The 25,063-nt window shown below is 39.6% G+C and overlaps 1 protein-coding gene and 1 pseudogene across 1 annotated transcript; one reads left to right on the forward strand and one right to left on the reverse strand.

Annotated features, from left to right (window-relative positions):
- The first annotated feature begins 4,743 nt into the window (after window positions 1–4,743).
- On the forward strand, window positions 4,744–8,938 carry LOC142848728 (cathepsin R-like). The gene is made up of 7 exons (XM_075970911.1): window positions 4,744–4,869; window positions 5,178–5,300; window positions 5,395–5,547; window positions 6,065–6,289; window positions 7,173–7,335; window positions 7,940–8,057; window positions 8,839–8,938. The coding sequence occupies exons 1-7, from the start codon at window positions 4,744–4,746 to the stop codon at window positions 8,936–8,938; spliced, it is 1,008 nt and encodes a 335-aa protein (XP_075827026.1).
- Window positions 8,939–15,638: 6,700 nt separating this feature from the next.
- LOC142849175 (U6 spliceosomal RNA) lies at window positions 15,639–15,738 on the reverse strand (annotated as a pseudogene).
- Window positions 15,739–25,063: the final 9,325 nt, after the last annotated feature.

Here is a 25,063-nt window from a genome sequence, read left to right on the forward strand (position 1 = left end):
GTTGTTTCCTCGCTACTGAGTAGCAGTCATAATGCTTGATGGTGCTGTGCATGCTATGTAAGGAGAGAGCCATCATTAATATCACTATGATATAAAATCTAAGATATACAAGAATCCCCCTATAAAATGTGAGGAACAGTCACACAACTATTATGGTAGTAGACAGCTACATTTTGTTTGACAAAAGGGCCATTCTGTGAGATGGATCCCACACCTGATACTATAAGTGAGAAACGTTGATATAAGGTAGATGACAGGCCCAAGGGGAAAACATACCACTATTATTCTGCTAAAAGACAACAGTAACAGAAGAGTCCTAAGGTCATATTGTCACATCCATAGGCCATTGATCAATCCTTGTTAGAGAAGATTCTTGCTGTCGAAGGCAATTAGCACAGAAATCCTCAACTGGACAATATAAAGAGACCGGACTACTTCAGAATGAGTGGCCTTGAATGGGATGTGTTTAACACACCCCTTCCTCCTATGCTCAGGGATTTATGTGGAAGAGAGGGTGGGGAGATTGTCAGAGCTGGACATGATTTTTAAGGAAAGAACATTTCTCAGACACAACTGGCCTGAAGTACTTATGAATGAACTCCAAGACTGTGATAACATGCTCAACACTAACACAAGCTCAAGCCGGACGTAATCCCAATATGAAGAAGAGGAAATGAGCACAATACCCCACCAATAGTGAGAAAGCTATTTTCAAATTCTAGCTGTCTGGAGCAGGACAGTCAGATTTGCCCAAAGATTTGACACTTGGTGTTCCACATAAAACCCAAGGCATACGTAATCCTCAGGAAAGGCTGTGGACACAAATTGATTATCACATTTTGTAGTAGCTGTTTTCCTTTTCTTTTTTAAGAGATAAAAAGAACATGAAGTTGGGTGGGCAGGGTGAAGAGCATCTGGGAGAAGTTGGAGGTGGAAAAGAAAATGATAAAAATATAAAACCAAACACAACTGGAAAAAATTCAATAAAATGATTCCTAATGATATTCTGCTATACTTGTAGATCAGAGCCTAACATAAACATCACTGGAGAGGCTTCATCTATCTAGAAGATAATGGAAGCAGATGCAGAGACCCACAGCCAACCATTAGGAAGAGCTAGAGGAATTCCATGAAATAGAGGGAGAAAGGATTGTAGAAACCAAAAGGGTCAAGAACACTAGGAGAAGTCTACTCACACAGTCAACTAACCAAGGCTCATAGGGGCTCACAGAGACTGAAGCGACAACCAGGGAACCTATATAGGTCAGACCTAGATCCTCTGCATATGTGTTATGGTGTGTAGCTGGGTGTTCTTGTAGGGTTCCTAACAGTAGGAGTAAGGACTGTCTTTGAGTCTTTTGCCTGCACCTGACAGCCTTTTCCTTGTACTGGATTGCCTCGTCCAGCCTTGACACGAGGGTACGTGTCTCGTCTTACTTATTGTAACTTGTTATGCTGTGTTCACTTTATATCCCTGGGAGGCCTGCCCTTTTCTGACAGGAAACAGAGGTAAGTAGTTGGGAGGAGAGGAGGATGAGGAAACTGCGGTCAGGATGTAATGTATGAGAGAAGATTAAAATTAATTTAGTAAATAAATAAATAATGAATTAAAATAAATCAAACAAATGGAAGCTAAATATAGCATAGAAGACTCTGGGTGAGAAGTAAGAACTGACGTCTCTACTTGGTGTTTTTCAAATTCCCTAAAATAGTCCGATGTACTCCTCAAAAATATTCTCTGTTTCTGCTACATTTAGCAGCTTATTGATTGGTCTTGGATTTTATGTGCATTAGGAAGAGAAGGGTATAGAATTCATACATAGCACATATTTCTACCCTGATCTGAGGAAGCCACAAATGCAATAATCAATGGATAAATCAAATAATATAAAACTCTGTTTCGTATGACATAATACAACCTGAGAAAATAAGGAAAATGTGATAGTCATTATTTTGAGATTTTTTACCTCTTGTTTGTTCCATATTTTAATACTGGTGAAAAGACAGTACCTTCCACCGGGCCTCTTATAAGGAAAAAGATTCAACCAAAAACACTAGCCAAATAGCTATACAGACAGAAAGGGTGTGTGCTAAGGCAGGGGAAGGACAGTGCAGTATTCTTATTTAGTGTTCAGATCTATCTTTACAATAGTCCTAAGTAACTCCCAGGGCTTGTTACAAAACAGTGTGGCTGCCTCTAAGGCCAGCAGAATATGTCCTGAAAACTGATAAATACAGGAACTTCCAGTTGATGCCTGTGTTGCCATCATCAAGAGTGAAAGATAAGACGGTGCCTCTAGGTGGTGGCTCAGTTTAGTTTCCGAAAGAAAAGGCAGTGTCAAGAGACCCCTCACAGCAGGCCATTGGCTTTCCCACTTAGTGCTCAGCCTTACACAGGACTTTCTTCTTGAGGAGTCACTATCTCCTAAAGATTCTAGTGAGATGCAGCTGTGTTCTACCCTGACAGAGGGAAACAGGGTATCTCAGGGTCTGTGTTCTATAAGATTGAACCATCCAGAGGTTGGATCAACCGTAGCTGTGAACTATCCACAAATCAGAATATAACAACTAAGTCTAAGCCAAGGATGGAAACCAAACCTTCCATTTCTAGTATGAAATACAGCACAGCTTTGCCAGGAAATATAGTCATCAAGAAAAATACCAGGTATAATATGATGCAAAGTCTGTAGTATGGCTGGCTAATATTCTCTGACAAGGTCAGCAAAATCAGGTTTTCAAAATCCACAAGGAAGCCCAAACTCATCCCTGAGGGAGAGTCCGAGATTATATCTCAGAAAGAGCCTGAAGTCAGAGTTCTTGGATGCTTAAACTCGTCATCAACACAACCAATCAAAAAGAGGACATGATTGAGGGGCAGAGCCAACTGTCTAAATGTTTGGGATTTAAAGCCCAAGAGCGGGGTTGCTGAACCAGGTCCTGGGACTTCAGCAACATTTGAAGGGTTGAGTCTGTGGAGTGAACTGAGGCAGTGGCAGTCCCCACAGGTGAGTCCCTGACTCTTCCGAGGCAGAATCCTAAGTTGTCCTGGAGGGGCCTGGGAGAGACTCCATGGGAAGATCCCCAAGGAGAACACATTCTAAAGCTCGGCATACATGCTATGAGTAGGGAGGGGAGGGTGGAGGGAAGGCAGAGGAGAATCCCATGTTCTTTCCTCTAGCTCCAGGTTTGCGGAGTATCCACTAAGTACAAGTCTGAGTGTTTCCACAGAGAGTGACAGTAGATGCCATACACACCGGTAACCGTCAAATGTCATGTCCTGGAAAATATAGATGGTCTCTTGCACATGACCCCTGGGTGTATCTATTTTCAGTGCGTGTGCAGATGAGGCAGTCATAGAGTGAGAGGTGCCATGTCCCTATGCAGGCTCCACCGAGACGGTTGCTTTAGAGACCCAGAAAGTCCTGAGCATGAATTGTCATAAGGGTTTCCTATTGTACTCCACATCTACACTTGGATCTGGTTTCCTTGCTTTCTTCCTCCTCCTCCTCCTCTTCCTCCTCCTCCTCCTCCTCCTTCTTCCTCTCTTTCTCTCTCTCCTTGTTTTTCCCCAGGGTAGCCCTGGCTATTCTGGAACTCCTTCTGTAGACCAGGCTGGCCTTGAACTCACAAACATTAGCCTGCCTCTATCTCTGGAGTCCTGAGATTAACCATCACTGATTGGCCTATTAACTCTAACTTCTTATTGGCTAACTCTTACATCTTAATTTAACCCATTTCTAGTAATCTGTGTATCAACACGCGACAGTGGCTTACAGGCTAAAGTTTCAGCATGTCTGTCTCCGGGGGATGTCTGACTCGGGAGGCTCCATGGCATCTTTCTGACTCTGCCTTCTTCCTCCCAGCATTCAGTCCAGTTTTCCCCACCTACCTAAGTTCTGCCCTATCAACAGGCCAAGGCTGTTTCTTTATTCATTAATGGTAATCACAGCACACAGAGGGGACTCCCACATCATCTGAGTAGTTGGTAGGGCCTCTGAAGTTATTATTTGAAGTTCTGACCAGAATGTTGTAAGTAGGTGCACCAATTAAACTAACCAAGCTGGAATCATCTTGAGCAGCTGGTACCCAAAACTGATCTTAAAATAGCACTATCATCATCATGGCATCATATCAACCAGGTTGTCGTTGTTGTGGGGTCCCATATTTTTTCTGGAAACTTTTAAAGACTACTGTAGGAAAATTTATTGTTCATTGTGGAAAACATTATTCATATAGACATATATTCAGTGAAGGGTACAATAGAGCCAATAATAGGTATGGACATGAGATATAGTCGATTATAATAAAGTAGTCCCACACTAGCTCAAAATGGAGTATAATAGAGGTCTCTTTATTTAGGGATAGACTCACAGATCAGCAGTCCTCTCCTTGAGCAGGGAACAGGAACTGAATCCAGCAGCCAAGGGGCTGCACATGTTTCTACATCTGTATATATAGTACATGTGGCCACGCCCGGAGTGAGCCAGCATCTTAAAGGCTATTGACTGAAGGCATTCTCACAGCAAAGTTTGCCTGATAGAAATCTCTTTAGCTTCTGTTACTATGTATGGAGATCTCGCTGAAATAATAAGATGCAACAGAATTTAAGTTTTCATTGCTAGAATTCTGAGCTCATGCTCTTCACTTTGTCACTGGATCTAATAACATCAGAAGCTGAAGACATTTTATAAATGTTTGTGTAGGCAGGTCTTAATATCTCTCCCCTCTCCAGGTGCATTAGTCATGATGTCCATACTCTTCCTGGTCATCCTGTGTTTGGGAGTGCCCTCAGTTGTTCCAACACTTGATCCCACATTGGATACTGAATGGCAAATGTGGAAGATGGAATATGAAAAATCATACAGCCTGGTTAGTAACCTAAGAACTCTTCAGAAGAACCTCAGAGCACATTGCAATTGCTGCTGCAACTGTCCAGGAAAAATAGAAGTCACAGATTCCCCCCCTTCCCCCCACATTACTGAGAGATTACATAATTATGATCCTTGTGAGCACAGGGTAGCCAGAGTCCCCTTTCCTCAGTATGAGGAGGATGTGTGGCTCTAGTGTCCGAGGCTAGCTCTCCTAGGCCTCTCATTAGCAGCAGCAGCAAGTCCACAAGGTCAGCTCATGCAGGAGTTTAATTATAAAGAAATGTCACCCATTATGTTCTTATCCAGGAGGAAGAAGCACAAAGGAGAGCAGTATGGGAAAAAAACTTGAAATTTATTAAACATCACAATGAGGAGAATGCCCTGGGGAAGAATGACTACACCATGAAAATGAACGCCTTTGGTGACATGGTGAGCGTGACATGCATTACTTCACACTGTGCTCTCTTGAGTGCTTTACATGGAGTCTTTTCTTTTATAAGCATTTATGTACTTTTCCTTGAAGACCGATGAAGAATTCAAGAACATGTTGGTTGAATTCCCAGTTCGAACTCACAACAAGGGGAAGAGCTTCTGGAAACGTGATGTTGGTGATGTGGTTTTCCCCAAATTTGTGGACTGGCGAAAGAAAGGCTATGTGACCCCTGTAAGAAAGCAGGTATGGCCATGCCATGTGCCCGTCTGTGAGAAAGCAGGTATGGCCATGTCATGTGCCCGTCTGTGAGAAAGCAGGTATGGCCATGTCATGTGCCCATCTGCTTACAGCATGTTGAAGAGGAAAAGGACATGGTGTGTTATACACATTGAGTGTGAAGAGAGGAGCAATACACTTTTAAATAATATCTTTTCTTCTTTGATTGCTTCATACACTTTTATAAGTATATTAATCCTAGGAAAGCATCACACCCTCTCTCTTTTAAACTCCATCACTCTTTCTGTAGAACTCATGCCCTATTATTGTCACTAATAACCCATGAAACCAATTGGTCTGTGCAAATCTGACACAACCGAGACATGAACAGACTTCTAGGAGTCAGGTCCTTTAGGGGATTGATTATCCCTGCCCAGTCATCTATCAACTGCTTTTAAATAATTTTCAAAAAGTGTAAGTTTGTCTGAGTTCTTTCTGTGATTGGCCTTTGTTTGGGGATGACAATCTTTTCTTCCCTACTCAGGGCAACTGCAGTTCTTGCTGGGCATTTTCTGCAATTGGTGCCATAGAAGCACAGGTAATCTGGAAAATAGGCAAGCTCACCCCTCTGAGTGTGCAGAACCTGGTGGACTGTTCTAAACCTCAAGGCAACAATGGCTGTCTTTCGGGTGATACATACAATGCATTCCAGTATGTTTTGCACAATGGAGGTCTGGAGGCTGAAGCAACTTATCCATATGAAGGCAAAGTAAGTGGACCTTCTATGTTGTCATTTTAACTCACTTTGGAGTGTGGGATATTTGTAGAGAAAATCCACTGCCTTCAGAACTCAAATTATTTGGTAGAATCTCACTGTACAACATTAGTTCTGTCATTAGAGTGTCTACATTTGCATAGCTTCCTGGTGAAATGATTTCAGTGCAACTCTGTTGTAATAAGGGCGGCGGCGGGGCTGCGTCCCCAATACCCCAGCCGCCTGCCCGGCTAGCTTTACCCGAAATAATTACACACAAACTGTATTCATTTAATCACTGCTTGGCCCTTAGCTCTAGCCCTTACTGGCTAATTCTGATATCCCAATCAACCCATCTCTAATAATCTGTGGCACCGGTCTTACCGGGAGGATTCTAGGTCGGAGCTTCATCGCGTGTGTCTGCCCGGGAGCGGGGCATGGTGTCTCTCTGCAGAGGCATCTGCTCCCGAGAAGAGAGCTGTCGAGTCTGACCTCACTTCCTCTTCCTCCCAGCGTTTTGTTCTGTTTACTCCTCCCACCTATCTCCTAACCAATGAGAGCCAAGCAGTTTCTTTTTATTTAACCAATGACCTTCCTCCATCACAACTCTCTTTGCTTCTGTGCACATGACGAATATTCAAGCTATTGTACATATTATACAGATTTCTCCACCATTAAAATATCTTATGGATAGGAAGACCAACTGGTTGTTATTGAAGACATGTAAACTAATTTTCAGCTCTAAATCTCATAGTAGCATTTCACTTCCTGGGATCATTTACAATAGCCCAGACTAGAGTGTGCTCAGCTGCAAAGTGCAGAGTGTGATGGTTTGGGCTCTTGTTCCCAAGAAGGTGTCTGGAAGTAACTGACTATCTTACCTCTTTATATTTTAAAGGAAGGACCATGCAGGTATAATCCAAAGAATTCTGTTGCTGATATCACAGGATTTGTGTCCCTCCCAGAAAGTGAGGATATCCTAAAGGTTGCTGTAGCAACGATTGGGCCCATCTCTGTAGGAATTGATGCTTCTCATAATTCATTCAGGTTCTATGAGAAAGGTATACACATTTTCTTCTAGATAAGATAAACATTATGACATCCCTATGCCACAATGTGTTCATATATTGGTATTTATGTATAAATGTGATGTGAATAGTTGGTTTTCTGGGATTTTATTTCTCTCTGTATCATAGACTTGAGTGCAGTTTTTCACCTGATGTGACCACCACATGCAAGTTAATGTGCTATAATTAATAACATTTATTGGTTGGGTAATTTTTCAACTCTCCTCCATTTCATGGAAGTTTTAGGTATTTATAGAAATCGATTGTCTGAAATTAAAATAAAACAGATCTTGAATTAAGTAATTTATCTTGTATGAATTTAATGTGGCATGAGATTTTTATAATAAAAAGTGCAAAATTCCAAGAAGCCATCTCATATGCAAGTAGGCAAAGAGTATCAGCAATTTTATGCTGTTTGGGATTGCTCCCCCTTTCTGTGAAACTCTCCTTACAGTGCTAGTCTTGGTAACAATTAATCAAGCTCTTTATTGTAGTTTCCATCATTTCAGAGAACTCTGAAAATATCTCCTACTGTTGGTGGTAGGCTCACTGTCAGGTGTTCTGTGCATCTCACATTGGCTCCCACTTTATTTCTCAGGTATTTATCATGAGCCAAACTGCAGCAGTGGTTCAACGAGTCATGGAGTTCTGGTGGTTGGCTATGGATTTAAGGGAAATGAAACAGATGGTAAAAACTACTGGACGATCAAGAACAGGTATAAATTGCCAAAAATGTGTATTTTAAATTTCAGGGACTTGAGAAATAGTTCAGTGCTTAAAAGCACTGGCTCTCTTTCCATGGGGTTCATAAAGGAGTTGCACACTGCAGTCAGTAGTTAGAATCATAGCATAAAACTTTATCCCATTTAAGTTGAACAGTGTCTGTTCTTGTCTTCCCATGTACATTCATGAGGATTGTGTCCATGTGTGAATGTTTGCATATCTGTGGATACATGTGTATGCAAGTGCACATGTGTAGAGGTCTGATGTTAACATCAGATTCTTCTCAATTTATGCAGCTTCTATATTGTAGCAGTGTGTCTCACTGATCTACGAGTTCACTGTCTAGTCAGTCTGGCTAGCCAGCTTGGTCTAAGTATGTTCTGCCATCATTTCCTGGGAATCTGAGTTACAGGCACAATAAAATGCTCATTGCTTTTCTAAAATCTGATACATTTCTTAATTTTGAACCAGATAGGAGTAGACAATCATTCTGCCTATTCTCTACTGTGGTGTTTATAGTCCTGTTTTTGCTGCCTCTTGATGCTCAGGAGTAGACCCTCTACCTTTTCTGATCCTTCTGTTAGGTTGGTCTCTGGTCAATATATATATATATATATATATATATATATATATATATATATATGTGTGTGTGTGTGTGTGTGTGTGTGTGTGTGTGTGTGTGTGTGTGTATAATGTATGTAATGTGTGTATATTATATAATAAATACAACATGCAATGATTTTTCCACTAAATGAAAAACATTATTTCTTTCAGCTGGGGTACAAAATGGGGCAAGGGGGGCTACATGAAAATTGCCAAAGACCGGAACAATCATTGTGGAATTGCTTCATATGCCCACTACCCCACTGTATGAGCAGCCTGATGATGTCACAAGGAAGCAGTTGGTGGAAGACAACATTTACAGATGAGTGCTATTTGCTTCTTGGTGATCACCCTTTGATGGGTATTTTCAAGAATTGTTTCCCTGAAAAACTTCATCGTCATATGAATTTTGAGACCTTTCACCTGTTTGGCATTATGGCCACTATTGCTCTAACCAATGTATGTTTATGATTCCTGTAGAAACTTAGTATTAGTTTTAAAGATTGTGCAAATAAAAATCATTTAAAGAGTAAAAAATTTAAATATATTTTCTGGGTTCTTTCTCTTTTTTTTCAGTGACTTTTTGTGATCAAACTTGCAGTTCATTATGAACTCAAAACTGGGTGTTATTCTGGTGTTCATAGGCTAATGTGAGTGGATCTGCTGTGAGAGATGGTAGTCAACCAGTGGTCGTGGTTTGCTTATAGAGTTCTAGTTATCCTCCAGAATTCCAGTCCTGAAAAGCTATATGATAATTTTTGGATTTGATATTTTTATCTAACACAAATTCATCCAATCCCAATTCTTGGCCCGTTTGTGCAGTGCCATTGACCCCATGTGCTCCTCAAATGCACAATGCTGGGCTGTGACTCTACCTTGTCATGACTTCAACCCTGTACTAGCTTCGTCTAGAGCCAAGAAAACATACTACAGCACGCACTGATAAAAGTAACATAGCTGCAGTCTTAAAATAGACTGTATAAGTATCATAGGATTCTTTACAAGATAAATGAAGAAATCGATGCTGACAGACAGAGTGAAAGGAAATGAACAAAATAATTCAAGGCCTAAGAGCAGAAATAGAATCCATAAAGAAAACACAAACTGAGGGAATTCTGGCAATGAAAAATTTTAGAATTCAGACACAAACCTTTGAGTCAAAACTCAACAAGAGTATAAGAGTTGAAAGAAAGATTCTTCAGGAACTGAAAACAAGATAGAAACAATAAATACTCTAGTAAAGGAAAATAATAAATTAATAAAATTCCAAACACAAATCATCGAGGGAATGTGTGACACTATGGAAAGACAGAATAAGAATACGAAAAGGAGAATAAACACAGGTAAAAGACACCGGAAATATTTTCAACAAAATAAGAGAGAAAATTTTATAACCTAAAGGATGAGGTGCCTCTAGAGGTACAATGTACAGGAATCACAAACCACCACAAAGACAAAATCCCCTCAACAATGACAATAAAAATACTATGTATGTATAAAATACGAAAGACTGCAACGGGAAAGACAATATATGAAGACGGGACTATTAAAATAGCCCCTGACTTCTCAATGGAGACTGTAAAAGACAAACAGCCCAGGGCAGATACTCTACAAACGTGAAGAGACCTCTGATGCCAGCCCAGACTAATATATCCCAGGAAACATTCAATAATGATAGATGGAGAAAGAAAGGCATTTTATGATCATTTCTAATTTAGCCATTACCTATTTTAAAATACTGTCCTATGGAAGGCACTAGAAGAAGAACTTCTACCTTCAGAGATTAAAAACATACATGATAAAACAAAGAATAGGTATCCCCCCAGACTAACAAATAAAATTGGGGGGGGTACCCAGATAACAAAACTATAGGAATAAAAAACACCACAATTCATTGATAACCTTCCACATTAATGGTCTCAATCCCCACCCTAAAAGAAACCAACTAACAGAATGAATGCAAAAATAGAATCTAACTTTATGCTGCATCCAAGAGCCATATCAAAGATAGATGTCACCTCAGAGTAAAAGAATGGAAAAATATATTCCAAGCAAATGGACCTAAAAAGCCAGTTGTTATATCCAGTTAATACCTGACAAAATATTCGTCAAGCAAAACTGATCTGAAAAGATAGAGAAGGACACTTCATACTCATGAAAGGAAAAGTCTGTTTGAACTTTTAGGATCTATGCACCAAACAGTGGGGTAGGAAAGTGCATAAAGAGACTACTACTACTTAAAACACACATTGATCCTGACACACTGATAGAGGGAGACTACAATGTCTCACTCTAGACCATAAGAAGGTCATCCAGAAAAAAAACTATACAGAAATGCTAGAACTAAGAGACAATATAAACCAAGTGGACCTAACAGGTATTTATAAAACACAAAAGAATATACCTTCTCTACACATCATGGAACTGTATCCAAAATTGACCACCACATCACTAAAAGTAAAGCAAATCTCAAGAGGTACACACACCAAAATAAATAAATAAAAATAAATAGATAGATAGATAGATAGATAGAATAGCAGCTTCTGTAAGGCAAGGGACATTGTCAATAGAATAAAATAGCGGCCTACAGAATGGGAAAAAAATTCTCATCAACCCCACATCCAATAGAGGGCTGGTCTGCAAAATGCTTAAAGAGTTCAAGAAACCATACATCAAAAAATCAAATAATTCAGTTAAAAATAGGGTACAGACCTCTACAGAGAATTTTCAACGAAGGAATCTCAAATAGCCAAGAAACAAATTAAAGAAATTAAAGAAATGCTCAGCATCCTTATCCATCAGGGAAATGGAAACCAAAATGACTCTCAGGTGATCAATTTTAACAGACCCAGAACCTCTAATGAAATAGAAACAATTAAAAGTCTACCAACCACTTTTTTTGTTTATGATCTCTAGCGTAGTGACAGAAGTCAAAGTAGAACAGAAATTGGTAGCAAGAAAAGGACTGTTGCTGTGATAGACCTGAGTGTGTTGTTTTGGAGAATTGTGGTGACATTTAGAACCCTGTCCTTTAAATGCCAATGAGTTTTCAGAGCTTAGTGTGATATTTAGTGTTTCATAAAGATTATGGGGCAATCCAGAGGTGAGAAATGATGCTGTCCAGTGTTGTTAGTATCCCTGTTTTCACCTGGGTGTGAGGCAATGAGTAAAGGAGTGTTTAAATAGTATGAATATTGTGTCTAGGAAGGAATATAAATAGCCCTAATATAAGTCTGAGCATTTTGGCTCCGTAAGTGTAAAAATATAACTTAAAAAGCGTTTTGGTTAATTTAGTAAAAATGTTGCATTACTAGAAATAATGTAGTACCTGTGAGATAGAAGTTTGCACCAGGCAGATCTTGTAAGAGGTAGGCATCATGAGCAAGCTCCAGACAGGCTACGAGGCAGCTCAAATATGTGCCAAGCCCAGGATATATTTATGATATGTTAATGATCAAAATTCAAGAGGAGGAAGAAGAAACTGTAATCAGGATGTAATGTTTGAAAGAAGAATAACAGAAAAATTAATTAATTTAGAAAAGAATTTACAGGAAGCTGTACTACAGAGTCCAGTACCCAATCATCTTGTGAATGAAGAATCCTTAAGAGATGGCCAAAATTGTTGGGTTTATGTGGATGGCTTTATCCTAAATCTCAAGATAGAAGCAGAGAAAACTTTGGTTATATTTTGAATAATGACTGTTGGCAAGAAACACTCATTTTGACTACAAGGTCAAAAACCGTATTTTTTTTTTTTAATTCCAACTTAGTGGGAAAGCCTTGGATCCCACTCCTGGAGAACATGCGGCATTTAAGTTGCTCATTCATGAATTTGCCTTCTTTCTCCACTTGCTATCTTTTGTTCTTCACATATACCTCCTTTTTTTCTCAGTTGGATCCTAGTATCACAGAGCTGTACACTCTTCTATCAAGGAACTACTCATTTGTATCTTCACACTGAGGTTTTTTATTTGATTGCCAGATTGGAGAATTTGAATCAGGTTTACAAAGTCCTGTTAACAAAGGAAGGACCCCTGTCTGTCTCACAAAGGATCAGCCTACAGTGTCAATGCTTTCTCTATGTCTGCATTCAGAGAAGCCATTAGGGCTATAAGGGGAAGTAGTAATTAGTACTCATAAAGAGAAATCCCCCTTAATTTGTCAGTATTCTAGGGAGTGGTGAGGTTGTTGTCACAGGTATGGACATGCTAAGGTCCCCAATGCATCAAGCCCATGGAAATGGAAAAGATTTATTTCTTTATGGAATTCTAAATTCTCCCAGATGTAGCCTATGGAATCCCACCTGGAGTTAGATAATTCTCTCAAATTTAGTGCCCTGGTGTTGACTCACATGAGAAGAGCAATGTAAAAATTACTCTGGCAATTTCAGTATTTTGTAAAAAAAGATGTTTCCATTCAGTTCTCCTTGTTGTATAACCTCATTTAAAAATACAGACAATAGACTTAATGTATAAATCATATAAATTTGAATTTCAAGAGTATTCTGAAGTTCGAGGTATCAAATATTTAGTTTTATCTAAACAACCCCATTCATCAACATCTATTACTTTATCAATTATAATAAGAAAACTGAGAAGCAAAGTGCAATAGTATTTTCACTTGTGCCCAGCATAAAGGAAATCTAAGAATATCCAGTAGGAATGGAATCTCAGGATAGATGTAGAGAGATCTATGCATGTCATTTCAGCACACTTCTTGGCCTGCAAGATCAGCACCATGGATGTAGGTCTATGCAACTACAGCAAGCTCCACATGACTGAAAGATAAGGACATTGTAAACTTCCCAAAGGAGGCCTTATCCCCTCTGAGAAATGAATGGGGGTGGGAAGGGAGAAGTGGAGAGTCAGAAGAAGGGGACGGAGGAGGAACTGGGGTTGGCATGCAAAATGGAAAAAACTTAAATGAAAAAAGAAAGCTAGGGAAAGGCAGGGAGAAAGACAAAAGTAAAAGGGAAATAATGAGGAAGGAATGAAGGAAGGAATAAGAGAGGAAATAAGGTACAGTGGAAAGATATGTAGAAAGAAAATGTAAGATGAAATCATTTATAGGGATAGAAAGAGAGTAGATCAATGATAGATAAATAGATAGATAGATGATAGATATATGATAAATAAATAGATGATAGATAGATAGATAGATAGATAGATAGATAGATAGATAGATAGATAGATGACAGATATCTGGTAGTGCCAGACCTGTTCTGCATTAACTTTTTCACTCATTCTGTGGAAATATAGACTACATTAGCAATGGTGAGAGGCAGTGCAGTTGATCCTCAAAGAATTGTCCATATGACCTAACCTGCTGCACAAACAACCTGGATGAATGAAAATATGTATTAAGGAAAATTCACATGAACAAATATTCTAGAACAGCTAGCTAATAATAACAGCCTAAAACTATGACAAATTATCACTGGTTGAAGAATATATAAGTGAAATGTATACTCATAGCCTAAGGATTTTAAGTCACAAGATGAAGTGTTGATATATGCCACAGCACGAATGATTTTAAATTATTAAGTCAAACAAAAACTCATGACGTAAAATGAGCTACTCCGTCATTTTATTTTTATGTAGGAAGCATCATAATATATTACTGAGATATTCATGAGATATTAGTTGCTGTCCTATCAGTTCTGAAGTATGGCATTGCTGCTGACTGTGAAGCCGTGGGAAATGATCATTGTGTAGACGGTAAACTGCCTCATGTGACCAACTTCACACAAGACGATGTTCACAGTCATGGTGTTTGATGGGAAGTGCTGCCTGATAACTGTATAAGCTGGGAAAATGACTTCAGTGCACATCATACCAGCAATCCTTAGAAATAGAAGATGAGCTATAGATGGATTAACCTCACCTGACCCAGAAGAAGGATGGTATACACTTCAACCTAGCATCCCACGAAAGGCGTTTCTGGGTAGGACTGTGTGTCATAGGAACTAAGACCAACTACTGACTCTAAGGGCTTTATTAGAGTCCAGTTACTGAGCAGCAAATGGAAGTGCCGCTTGAGTGAAGAATTAGCCCACACAGTGGGAGAAAATACTTGCTGACTGTATATGCAAGGGAATTAGTGTTTTGTATATATTGGATATGCACTGAACTGAAAAATAACAAACAATAAAACAAACTAAATAGAAAGATGGACTTTTGAACTGGATAGAAAGTTTTCAAAAGAAGAAATAGAAATGGCTGGTAGACACTTCAGAAAGGTTTCAAAATCCTTAGCTACCAGGGAAATGCAGACTGAAGCAGAGTAAAGATTCCATCCCATGATAATCAGAATGGTGATGATCAGGGATTCACATGACAACACGTTCTGATGTGGATGTGGGAAGTCATCTTACCTGGCTCCTCCAGATTTGGGAAGATTTGCCAGTCAGCCTGGAAAGGGTTAATCTTTCCTCATGAGAAAATGAAAGCTAACGATCCAGAAGAAGAGAAATTAGGAATCCAGACATCCAGCAAGAATTCAAACAGCACGGACACATCCTGATAATGCTCATTCTCACCCCAGCATCCACTGCACATGAATATCTTCCCTGGACACAGTGCAGATGCAGAGAAATGAGTGGGCTACACACAGCCAGTGAGAAAAGTGGAAATGCCAGCTACTGTAGAAAGTCAAACGATGGCAAATAATGGCCTGAGAACAAATCTCTTTTGCATTTGGCTTTATAAATGAAATGATTTGAACTCAGCCGCAACTTTTCTTTGACTCTAGTCTGCGGCTGCTGGTTTGTATACAGGGCTTTGTTAAGAGATACATCAGAAAGGTTTTTCTTCAAGACTTGGTATTTCTACTGAAGGAATGTTAGTTTCATGGAGGAGGTATTTATCGTGATTGTATATAACACTATAACTATTCAGTTTGATCACACACATATAAAAACAAATGAGGAAATCTTTATTATGTTGCAAAACCATCTATGTAAAGTTCATAGTATAAAATAAAAGATTAATTATGTGTCATCCTTTGCACAAGTGCCATGTTAATCTTCTCTGTATCATTATGATTTTAGGGTATGTGCTGCCAAAGTTTCACAGAGAATAATTTTATTCCTGTAAAATGACTGCTTCCCAAACTAATTGAACTTTAAATCTAGAATACTAAGCAAACTATAATAAACTTCCTGATATAGTCCGAAACAAAGACAATTAAATTAGTCATATCTAAATTCTACATTTTTCTAAAACAAATGTTTATTGCACAGAAAATAAAATTAAAAGCTTATGGCTACGCCAGCATTTAAAAAGTCGCTGCTAACTATAAATACCACATTGAATCACAAATGTCATATTTAGATTCCATAGTTTATGAAAAATGCACAATAGTTCTTTTAAAAAACATGAATTTTATACAACTTTGTTATTACAGCACCTTTGAATATGTTTGAAACATAAGCAATAATCAACTTGGTGAAATCTAGGACAGATCTTTTACATAACAACACCTGTAAGAGGTGTTTACAGAATGTGACAAGCATGGGGCTATCTAATGACTGAACTGGGAATGTCTAAAGTGCTTTCAGTGCGTGGGAATGTCGAAATAGAAAGTTTGGCAGGAGTATTTTGTTTTGAAACTAAAATGCTAGTAAACATTGTTCAAAACAGTGGTTGAATAAACTGAAATTTAAAAGTTTTCTTAAAGTCTAGCCACTTTTAATTACAATGTAGTCAGGGTCACTAACAAGGAAAATAGAATATATAAATAGTGAAAGTTGATATGATTGTATAAGTTACATACTTCAATATGGAACATAAAGATAATTTTAGAAATGTAATTGTTTAAATACCTTATTTTAGTCTTCCTACATTTGAAAACTGATAGATATACACCAATCTTATGTTTAGTAATTGATATACCTGCTTTGTGTTGATAGGAAAAATTATTTTATTTTGATATTTAAATAATTCTAATATATTATGATTAAACTGGTCTAGTGTGTATTTAAGCACATATCTACATGTGTGTATTATTTTTTAAATTTATAGGAGAAAAAATAATGTGGGATTCCTCTTTCTATGCTGTGGATATGTTTTATTTATTATTTGCAAGTTGCTTACAATGCACTACCTGTTTACTTAGGTATTATTGTATCTTCTGGTGTCTTTGATGGATTTAAAGACTAAATAGTTATAGTTATAGTTTTCCTTGGTTATGGTAAAAGACAAATTATATAAAACTTTAGACACAAAAAATATTATAACTGTAATTATTGCTTGATACCTGTTTTGTTATATCTAATTTTACTCTGTTAAAGTTAAAAGCTTCCTTTTATTTAGAAAAAGAAGCTGTCCAGGCCAATTGCAGGGCAGAATAGAGGCAGGCTGGATCAATTGAAAATGTTATCAGGCCTTGGATAAAAGTAGAAGATGTAGACCATCAGTGAAAAATAATGATTAAAACCAAACCAAAAACACCAAAAAGGAATATGTAGAAGTTTGGAAGATTATGAAAAGACATCTACCAATCACAGGCATAGAAGGAAAAGGCAAATCCCATGTAAATGTTGTAGAACTGACATTCAACAAGATCATAGAAGAAAGCTTCCCCAAACTTCCCAAGCCAAGAAATGATACACCAAGGAGCACACAGAACACTTGTTTGTGATTTGTGCCTTTTCTCTGGTAATTTTCAATACCTTTTCTCAGTTTGCATATTTAATGTTTTTAACTATGATGTGGTTTGTGGAATTTTTCTGATGCATCACAAACAAGGACAAACCCAGCATAATAAGAGGTGACGTCTTAATAGAAAATTTAAAAGACAGGAGGTCTTAGAGAAATGTGCTCCAAGTCCTAAGAGCCCTCAGATGCCAATCCAGGCTGCCTTGCCCAGCAAAAGCATCTCACAGTGATGAAGGACAATAAAAACCTTTCCATGTTGCAGCGTATCAGAACTGAGTCTGCTAAGTGCTCTGATGGCAAAATCTTGTTTGTCAACTGGGCATAAATGGAAAAGGAAACCATATTTGAAATATAACTTCCATAGGATTGGCCTGAGGGCATGTGTTTTGGGCATTTTGTTGACAACGAATTGATGTGGAGGGACTCAGCCCACTTGAGATTATACCATCCTTACACAGGCCAACCTGGGGTATAAAGGAATTGCCATTGAACGTGAGCCTAAAAGTAAATAAATACTGGGCATTTGGGCTTGTTTTCTCCACCAAACTTATGCTTTGAGTTCTATACCTTGACTTCCCTAAATAATGGAGTAAAAACTGTGAAATGAACCCTATTATCACCCAGTTTTCTTTGGGTCATGAGTCTAGCATAGTGACAGAAGCCAAAGCAGAACAGAGATAGGCGACAGGAAAATGGGGAGTTGCTATGATAGTCCTGACTGTTGCTTTTGAGCATTGTAGTGGCATTTGGAAGCTTGAGATGTAAGTACCATTGAATGCTCAGAGCTTAATATGCTCTTCAATGCATTCTGTAGATTATGGGGAAGTCCAGAGGCAGGAAAGGATGCTGTCTATTGTTGCAAGGTTCCTAGATTTTGTGTCTGATAATTTAGACACTAAGTGATGGAGGAGTGTATTGTGTCTATGAAGAAACACACGTTCCCCAAACATGTATCTGGATATTATGATTCCTTAAGTGTAAGAAACATAACTTAAAAAGCATTTTTGTTAACTTACAAAACATTATGCTTAAGTAGGAATAATGAAAAGCATGATATACAAATTTGCACCAGGCATCTCTGGTAAGAACTAGGCCTAAGACACAAGTTACAAGCAGGCTACTAGAAAACTCAGCTAGGAGCCTATCCTAGAACTTAGCTATGGTATGCTAATGAGGGAACGCCCAGGTGGCACTGAGATGCTAGTGAACCAATCCCAAACTATGATCTCTGATAGCACAAAGCTATTGCATAGTTCAATGATAAGCTTACTGAAACTTTGGGAATGGGCTGTAGAATCATACCACTGAGCTCTTGAAACATAACTTCTCTAGTTTTGTGCTTATACCCACATGAAAGAGGACTTAAGAATCTGTGTATTGTCTTGGTCTCAGAGAACTCTGAACTTTCAACATTGTCACTGGGCTCACACAGGCCTGTCTATCAGTCATAGCCATTGACCTAAGCTCATGAGAAGCTCCTGAATGTTCTAGACTTCCATGAGCTTCATTATTCACATGAAAGAGGACTTAGAAATCTGTTCTTTGTCTTGGTCTTTGAAGTTTCAACACTGTTATGGGGCTCATACAGGTCTGTCTGTCAGTCATAGCCCTTGACCTAAGCTCACAAGAAGCTCCTGGACTTCCATCAGTGCCATTGTCCTAGACTGACATTGAAGGACTTCACAGCAGACGTGGGGCAAGCCTGAAAGCTTCCAAAGCATCCTCAATGGAGAGTTCCCCCAGGAAAACCAATCAGCAGCATTTCTGCACAACAGCTGCTCCTGCTTGGTGAGATGTCTGCTTAACTTTTATGTTACCACGGTATTATAATGAATGTTTATCTGCGTAAAGCTTATATATTCAAAAGGCAAATCTTGTGTGAATGCCTTGGTTACTTAGCGCCTTGGGGCTCATAGGCTCATTGACTGTGGAAAAAGGTGGGGTCATTTTGATGTCTAAGCATAATCCTTGATGCCAAGGAAGAGTTTGCTTGCCCTTACAGGTGAAATACATCCTTCTGGCTAGGATTTCAGGGTAGCAGTGATTTATTCATTCAAGGAGTTGAGGTACCCCTAATTTCTGGTCAAATTTTAAAATGTGGAGGATGTTCCTTATTAAAAAACAAATATTATATTGAAGTCATAAATCTGCTGAGTAATTTTTCCCTGTTTGGTTCTTAACAGGCAAAGGACATTTTAGTGAGGAAGGTATAGAAGTGAAAGGGTATAAGGAAGTCAGCTACATGACAGAGAAAGAGAGTATAGGTTCTCCTTACGTCTATCCGGAGGCCCTTGGGTGGATTGTGACTCAGGAGTGGTGGATTGTTTTGGCCCAAGGCTTCCTTTCCTGTTGACTAGCTCATTATTGCTGATTGTATCTATCTCTTAGGGCTCAGAAAGTATCTGGCCCAACGTCCAGGATCATTTGTCACTGGGACACAGAGTGATGCAAGTTCTCTGTACGTCTTTCCAAGCTGGGGTCCACTGTAGTTGCCAGATGCAAGATCACTCAAGTCTCTGCATGAATTCTGACCATTTTGTGCCCACAGCTAACATATACTGCCAGGGGAAGGATTTAGTGGTATACGCTAGAATTTGAAGAATGTATCTATACATTTGGAAGGGAACAAATAAAGAGATGTCTTTAGGGATAACCAAGCCAATACAAACTACATTGTCAACTCAGTCTTCTATGGTTAGCCACATAGATGGTATATGTATGATTTATTGTGAAAAACTTGTAGTGGTGAAGAGGATCAAGGATTTCTTGTCATTTCCTTATGCTCAGTGACCTCAGTTATTCATTCATGGGTGTATTCAAAAGATATATGTGTTAATTGAGTTTAACTGGCCTCCCCCATGTTACCAAGTTGTGCCAAGCTGATTCTAGCTTCAAAAGTTATACATATGCTTTCAAGTCTTCCATCCTTTCTGGAGGAGCTACTCCTTCTGACTTCTCTATGGTATTCTCAGACACAGAGGGAGCTGGATGGTAATCATTCTATTAGTTATTTCCAGGCTCTATATGTCATGTGAGAAAACTTCAGAATGAAGAATTGAAATTTGTAAGCAATACCACTCTTGGGAATATACCCAAGAGATGCCCGATCATATGACAAAAGCATTTGTTCAACTATGTTCATAGCAGTATTATTTGTAATAGCCAGAACCTGGAAACAACCTAGATGCCCTTCAATGGAAGAATGGATGAATAAAGTGTGGAATATATTCACATTAGAGTACTACGCTGCAGTAAAAAACAATGACTTCTCAAATTTTGCATGCAAATGGATGGAAATAGAAAACACTATCCTGAGTGAGGTAACCCAGACCCAAAAAGATGAACATGGGATGTACTCACTCATAATTGGTTTCTAGCCATAAATAAGGGTCACGGAGTCTACAATTGGTGAACCTAAAGAAGCTAAATAAGAAGGTGAACCCAAGGAAAAACATATAGTTATCCTCTTGCCTATGGGAAGTAGACAAAATTGCCAGGGAGAAAAGTGGGATCTTGGGGTGAGGTGGGTTGGGGGTAAGGGGAGATGGGGAGAGAAAAGTGAGAAGGGGAGGATGAGGGGAACTTGGGGAAGCAGGATGATTGGGATAAAGGAAGGCTGGATAGGGGAGCACGGAAGCACAATTCTTAGTTAACGGAGCCACCTTAGGGTTGGCAAGAGACTTGAACCTAGAGTGGCTCCCAGGAGCCCAAGGCGATGTCCCCAGTTAGTTCCTTGGGCAGATGAGGATAGGGAACCTGAAACGACCCTATCCTATAGCAATACTGACGAATATCTTGCATATCATCCTAGAACCTTCATCTGGTGATGGATGGAGATAGAGACAGAGACCCACACTGGAGCACTGGACTGAGCTCCCAAGGTCCCAATGAGGAGCAGAAGGAGGGAGAACATGAGCAAGGAAGTCAGGACCACGAGGGGTGCACCCACCCACTGAGACAGTGGAGCTGATCTATTGGGAGCTCACCAAGGCCAGCTGGACTATGACTGAAAAAGCATGGGATAAAACCGGACTCTCTGAACATGGCGAACAATGAGGGCTGATGAGAAGCCAAGGACAATGGCACGGGTTTTGATCCTACGTAATGTGCTGGCTTTGTGGGAGCCTAGCCAGTTTGGATGTTCACCTTCCTAGACATGGACGGAGGGGGGAGGACCTTGGACTTTCCACAGGGCAGGGAACCCTGACTGCTCTTTGGACTGGAGAGGGAGGGGGAGAGGAGTGGGGGGAGGGGGAAAAGGGTGGGAGGAGGGGGAAACTTTTTTTTTCCTTTTCTCAATAAAAAAAATATTTAAAAAAAGAATTTAGAGCAATTATACTGCAGGGCAAAAAAAAAACAATCTTGGCATGCATGAGAAATCCTTATGAGACATCCAACATGACAGGATTGGTTAGTGATCTTTACCCCTAATTTTGAGAAAGAAACAGAGGGAACATAGACTTTAAACAGTGTTTGTTAGCAAAGAATACTCATTTTAGGTCAGAAGCCACTTCTTGTTGAATATCAGCTCAGTGGCAAGACTGTCAACACTTCTAGAGAGCATGTGGTGTCTAAAGTGAAAGATCTCAAATGAACTTTCTTCTCCACTTGCTGGTTTTTGCATCTTTTCCACTTACCTCCTCTTGTTTCTCAGTAGAATCCTACTATAAAATCTGTCTCACTAAGCTGTGAATAACTTATTTATATTCTCACAGTGAGGCTTATTTTAATGGCAAGTCCTTCTGAGCCTGTTGGCCAGTAACTTGAATGTACTCCAGGTTTGCTTGCAAATACTGCACCAACAATGAAGACTCCTCCACAGATGGGCAACTTCTACGGAAGAGGGCCCACCTAAGACAGGGAAGGGGCCTCCCAAAGATGGGTAGGGGTTTACTCTTCTGAGATGACCTAAGACAGGAGGGTCTTCTGCTTTATAAAAAATTTAGGGGGGAGATGTTTGGACTAATTGAGTCCTGGCTTTCAGCTGCTCTTCCCTGTCTACAGCCTTCTAATTGAAGTTACTAGAAGCTGTGCCTAGCCTAGAGGATCAGAGGATGGGATTTTCACCTGTTGGCCATTGACTGCAGTGTATTTAAGCATCCATGGTGCTATTAAAGAAGGGCTTTTGTACCAGTGATTGGAGGTCCGTGTGTTGGTCTGTCTCTGCGTGTGTTTCCACAGCCTCCAGCCCCTTGCCCAAAGCTCACGAACTGGGTTCTAGCGCATAGAGTGCAGACAGGGGCCTTGGTGCGGGGCAGCTAGAAATAATGCAGTTTATGTGAGATGGAAGTTTGCACCGGGCAACTCTGGGGTGAACCACGCAAGCTCCAGGCATACTAAGGAGCTCAGATAGGAGCCTAGCCGAGGACATATCTATGAGGTGCTAATGAGGTATATCTAAGGTGGTCCTGATGTGCCAGACAACCAGCCTGAAGTAGTGAGTTCAAATAGTGCAAAGCTATTGCCTGATGGAAGCATTAAAAACATGGAAGTATGGGAATGGTCTGCAGGATGACACCACTGTGCTCCCATGACATGAAGACAGCACTGTGGTTGGGCCCACACAGTCCTACCTAGCAGCCATAGCTCACAAGGATGTACTGAAAGTCAAACTGCCCGTCTTACCATGAATGAAGGACTTTAGTGGCAAATGGAGATCAGTCTTGCAATCTCCCAAAGTGTTCTTACTGGAGGAAATTAACCAGTGGGACCATGCAGCAGCATTTCTGCACTACAATTGGTTCCCGCTTGGTAACTCTTACATTATCATGATAATACTCTGTGCACCTTTTATATTAACGTGACATTATAAGAAATGCTGGTGTGGATAAGTTGACTATATTGAAAAGACAAATCCTGTGGTGTGGACACCCTAATGGCCTAGCACCTACAGCCCATATGCCTGAGCACTCAGCAATGAAGATGCTGTAATTTTGGTACTTGAGCATTGTCGCTGGTGCCAGAAATAGCTTGTTTGCCCTTACAGATGAAATGCCTCCTTGACGCCAAGGAGTCAGAACAGCAGTGATGCTTCTGAAGCAGTGAGGTGCCCATGGAGCCTCGTCAGGGTTTTAGACTGTGAGGATGTTCCTTGTAGCTTATTCATGAGCAATATATCAAGGTGTTAACTCTGCCAAGAATTTTTTCTCTATTGCATTTTTACCAGGCACATTTTATTGAGGAAGATAAGGAAGTGAAAGAGTGTAAGGAAGGTAGAGACATGAGGCAGAAAAAAAAGAACAGGTCCCCCTTATGTCTCTTAGGAGGCACCTGGATAGATGTGACTCAGGAGGATTTGACTGTTTTGGCCCAAGGCTTCCTTTCCTGCTGATTGTGTCTTTCTCTAAGGGCTCAGCAAGTACCTGACCGAAGGTCCAGAATCATTGGCTACTGAAACAGAGTGATGGAAGTTCATCTGTAGACCTTTGCAAGCTAAGGTTCACTGTAATTTCCTGATGTAAGGTCACTCAGTTGTCTGCTTGTATTCTGACCATTTTGTCCCTAAAGATGGGCCTTAGTGGTATCTATTAGAGTCTGAAGAATAGGTTACACAATTGAAGGGAGCAAAAAAAGAGTGAATGCTTCTAGAACTTTGCATGGAAATTCAGATTACAGTGTGAATTTGCTCTTTTTTTTTGTTTTTATTTTCAAGACAGAGTTTCTCTGTAGCTTTTGGAGCCTGTCCTGGAACTAGCTCTTTGTAGACCAAGCTGGCCTTGAACTCACAGAGAGAGATCCACCTGCCTCTGCCTCCCGAATGCTGGGATTAAAGGGGTGCACCTCCATCCCCTGGCTGAATTTGATCTTCTATGTTTAGCTGCAGAGATGGGTGTATGAGGAGGAAGGAGTTCTTGTCATTCCTTCCTTCTCAGATTCTACAATCCATTATTATTTAAAATTGTGAATAATTTTAAATTATTAAGTCAATTGAAAAATAATGACCTAAAAATGACGTACTTTATTAATTTATTTTTATGTAGGCATAAGTGTAATATTTTATTGAGATATTCATGATATAATAGTTTTCATCTCAAAGTGAACATTTCAATTTTTATGCCATATATGCTAGGCTGTATATACACCTCCATTGATGATATCTGGTTGCACACTAGTGCATATGATACATATGCACTGTCATGACGTTGTTCCAGGAGGAAGTCAACCCCATTTGTGAGGACTTGGCAGTCATGGAAATCAGAGCAAGGATAAAATTTATTCCCGCCATGTTGCTGTTGTTCTTGTGCTAAGAAGTTTATACTTGCTCTTCCTCTCATTTGTCAAAAACTCCACAAAAGTGATTTCCAAACTTCAATGGTGCTCATAACTACATTAGGTTCTTGAGCCTGGATATAATTCCCCAGGGGTTTCATTCTGTAGATGTGGAGTTTATTTTTAAAAGTTTTCCTAGCAGTTCTGAAGGATGACAGACTGTGCTATCAACCATGACCTCATAGAAAAGAATCATTGTGTAGATAACGAACTGCCTTATATGACTAACTTTACATATGTAGGTATTAAAAGCAGTGGGGGCTATAGGTAGAGGGTGCTGACACTTAACTTTCTAATGGGAGGAAATAACTTCAATGTATGTCATGCTCACAAGCATTAAAAATTCAAGCTCAGCAAGAAATATGTCTACTATCCTTATCTCTGAACCTTTCTTCATGATTTGCTTGACAAACTCAACTCTGTAGGTTCAGAGTACCAAGCATACCAAATGTGATTCTGAAGGACACATT

This window comes from Microtus pennsylvanicus, chromosome 4 (assembly GCF_037038515.1).
Source record: "Microtus pennsylvanicus isolate mMicPen1 chromosome 4, mMicPen1.hap1, whole genome shotgun sequence".
Classification (NCBI taxonomy): Eukaryota; Metazoa; Chordata; class Mammalia; order Rodentia; family Cricetidae; genus Microtus; species Microtus pennsylvanicus.

Coding starts and splice junctions, on each gene's coding strand:
- LOC142848728 (XM_075970911.1), top strand. CDS start 4,744: ATGATGTCCATACTCTTCCTGGTCATCCTGTGTTTGGGAGTGCCCTCA. Junction 5,548..6,064: donor TGACCCCTGTAAGAAAGCAG/GTATGGCCATGC, acceptor TTCCCTACTCAG/GGCAACTGCAGTTCTTGCTG. Junction 8,058..8,838: donor TACTGGACGATCAAGAACAG/GTATAAATTGCC, acceptor TATTTCTTTCAG/CTGGGGTACAAAATGGGGCA.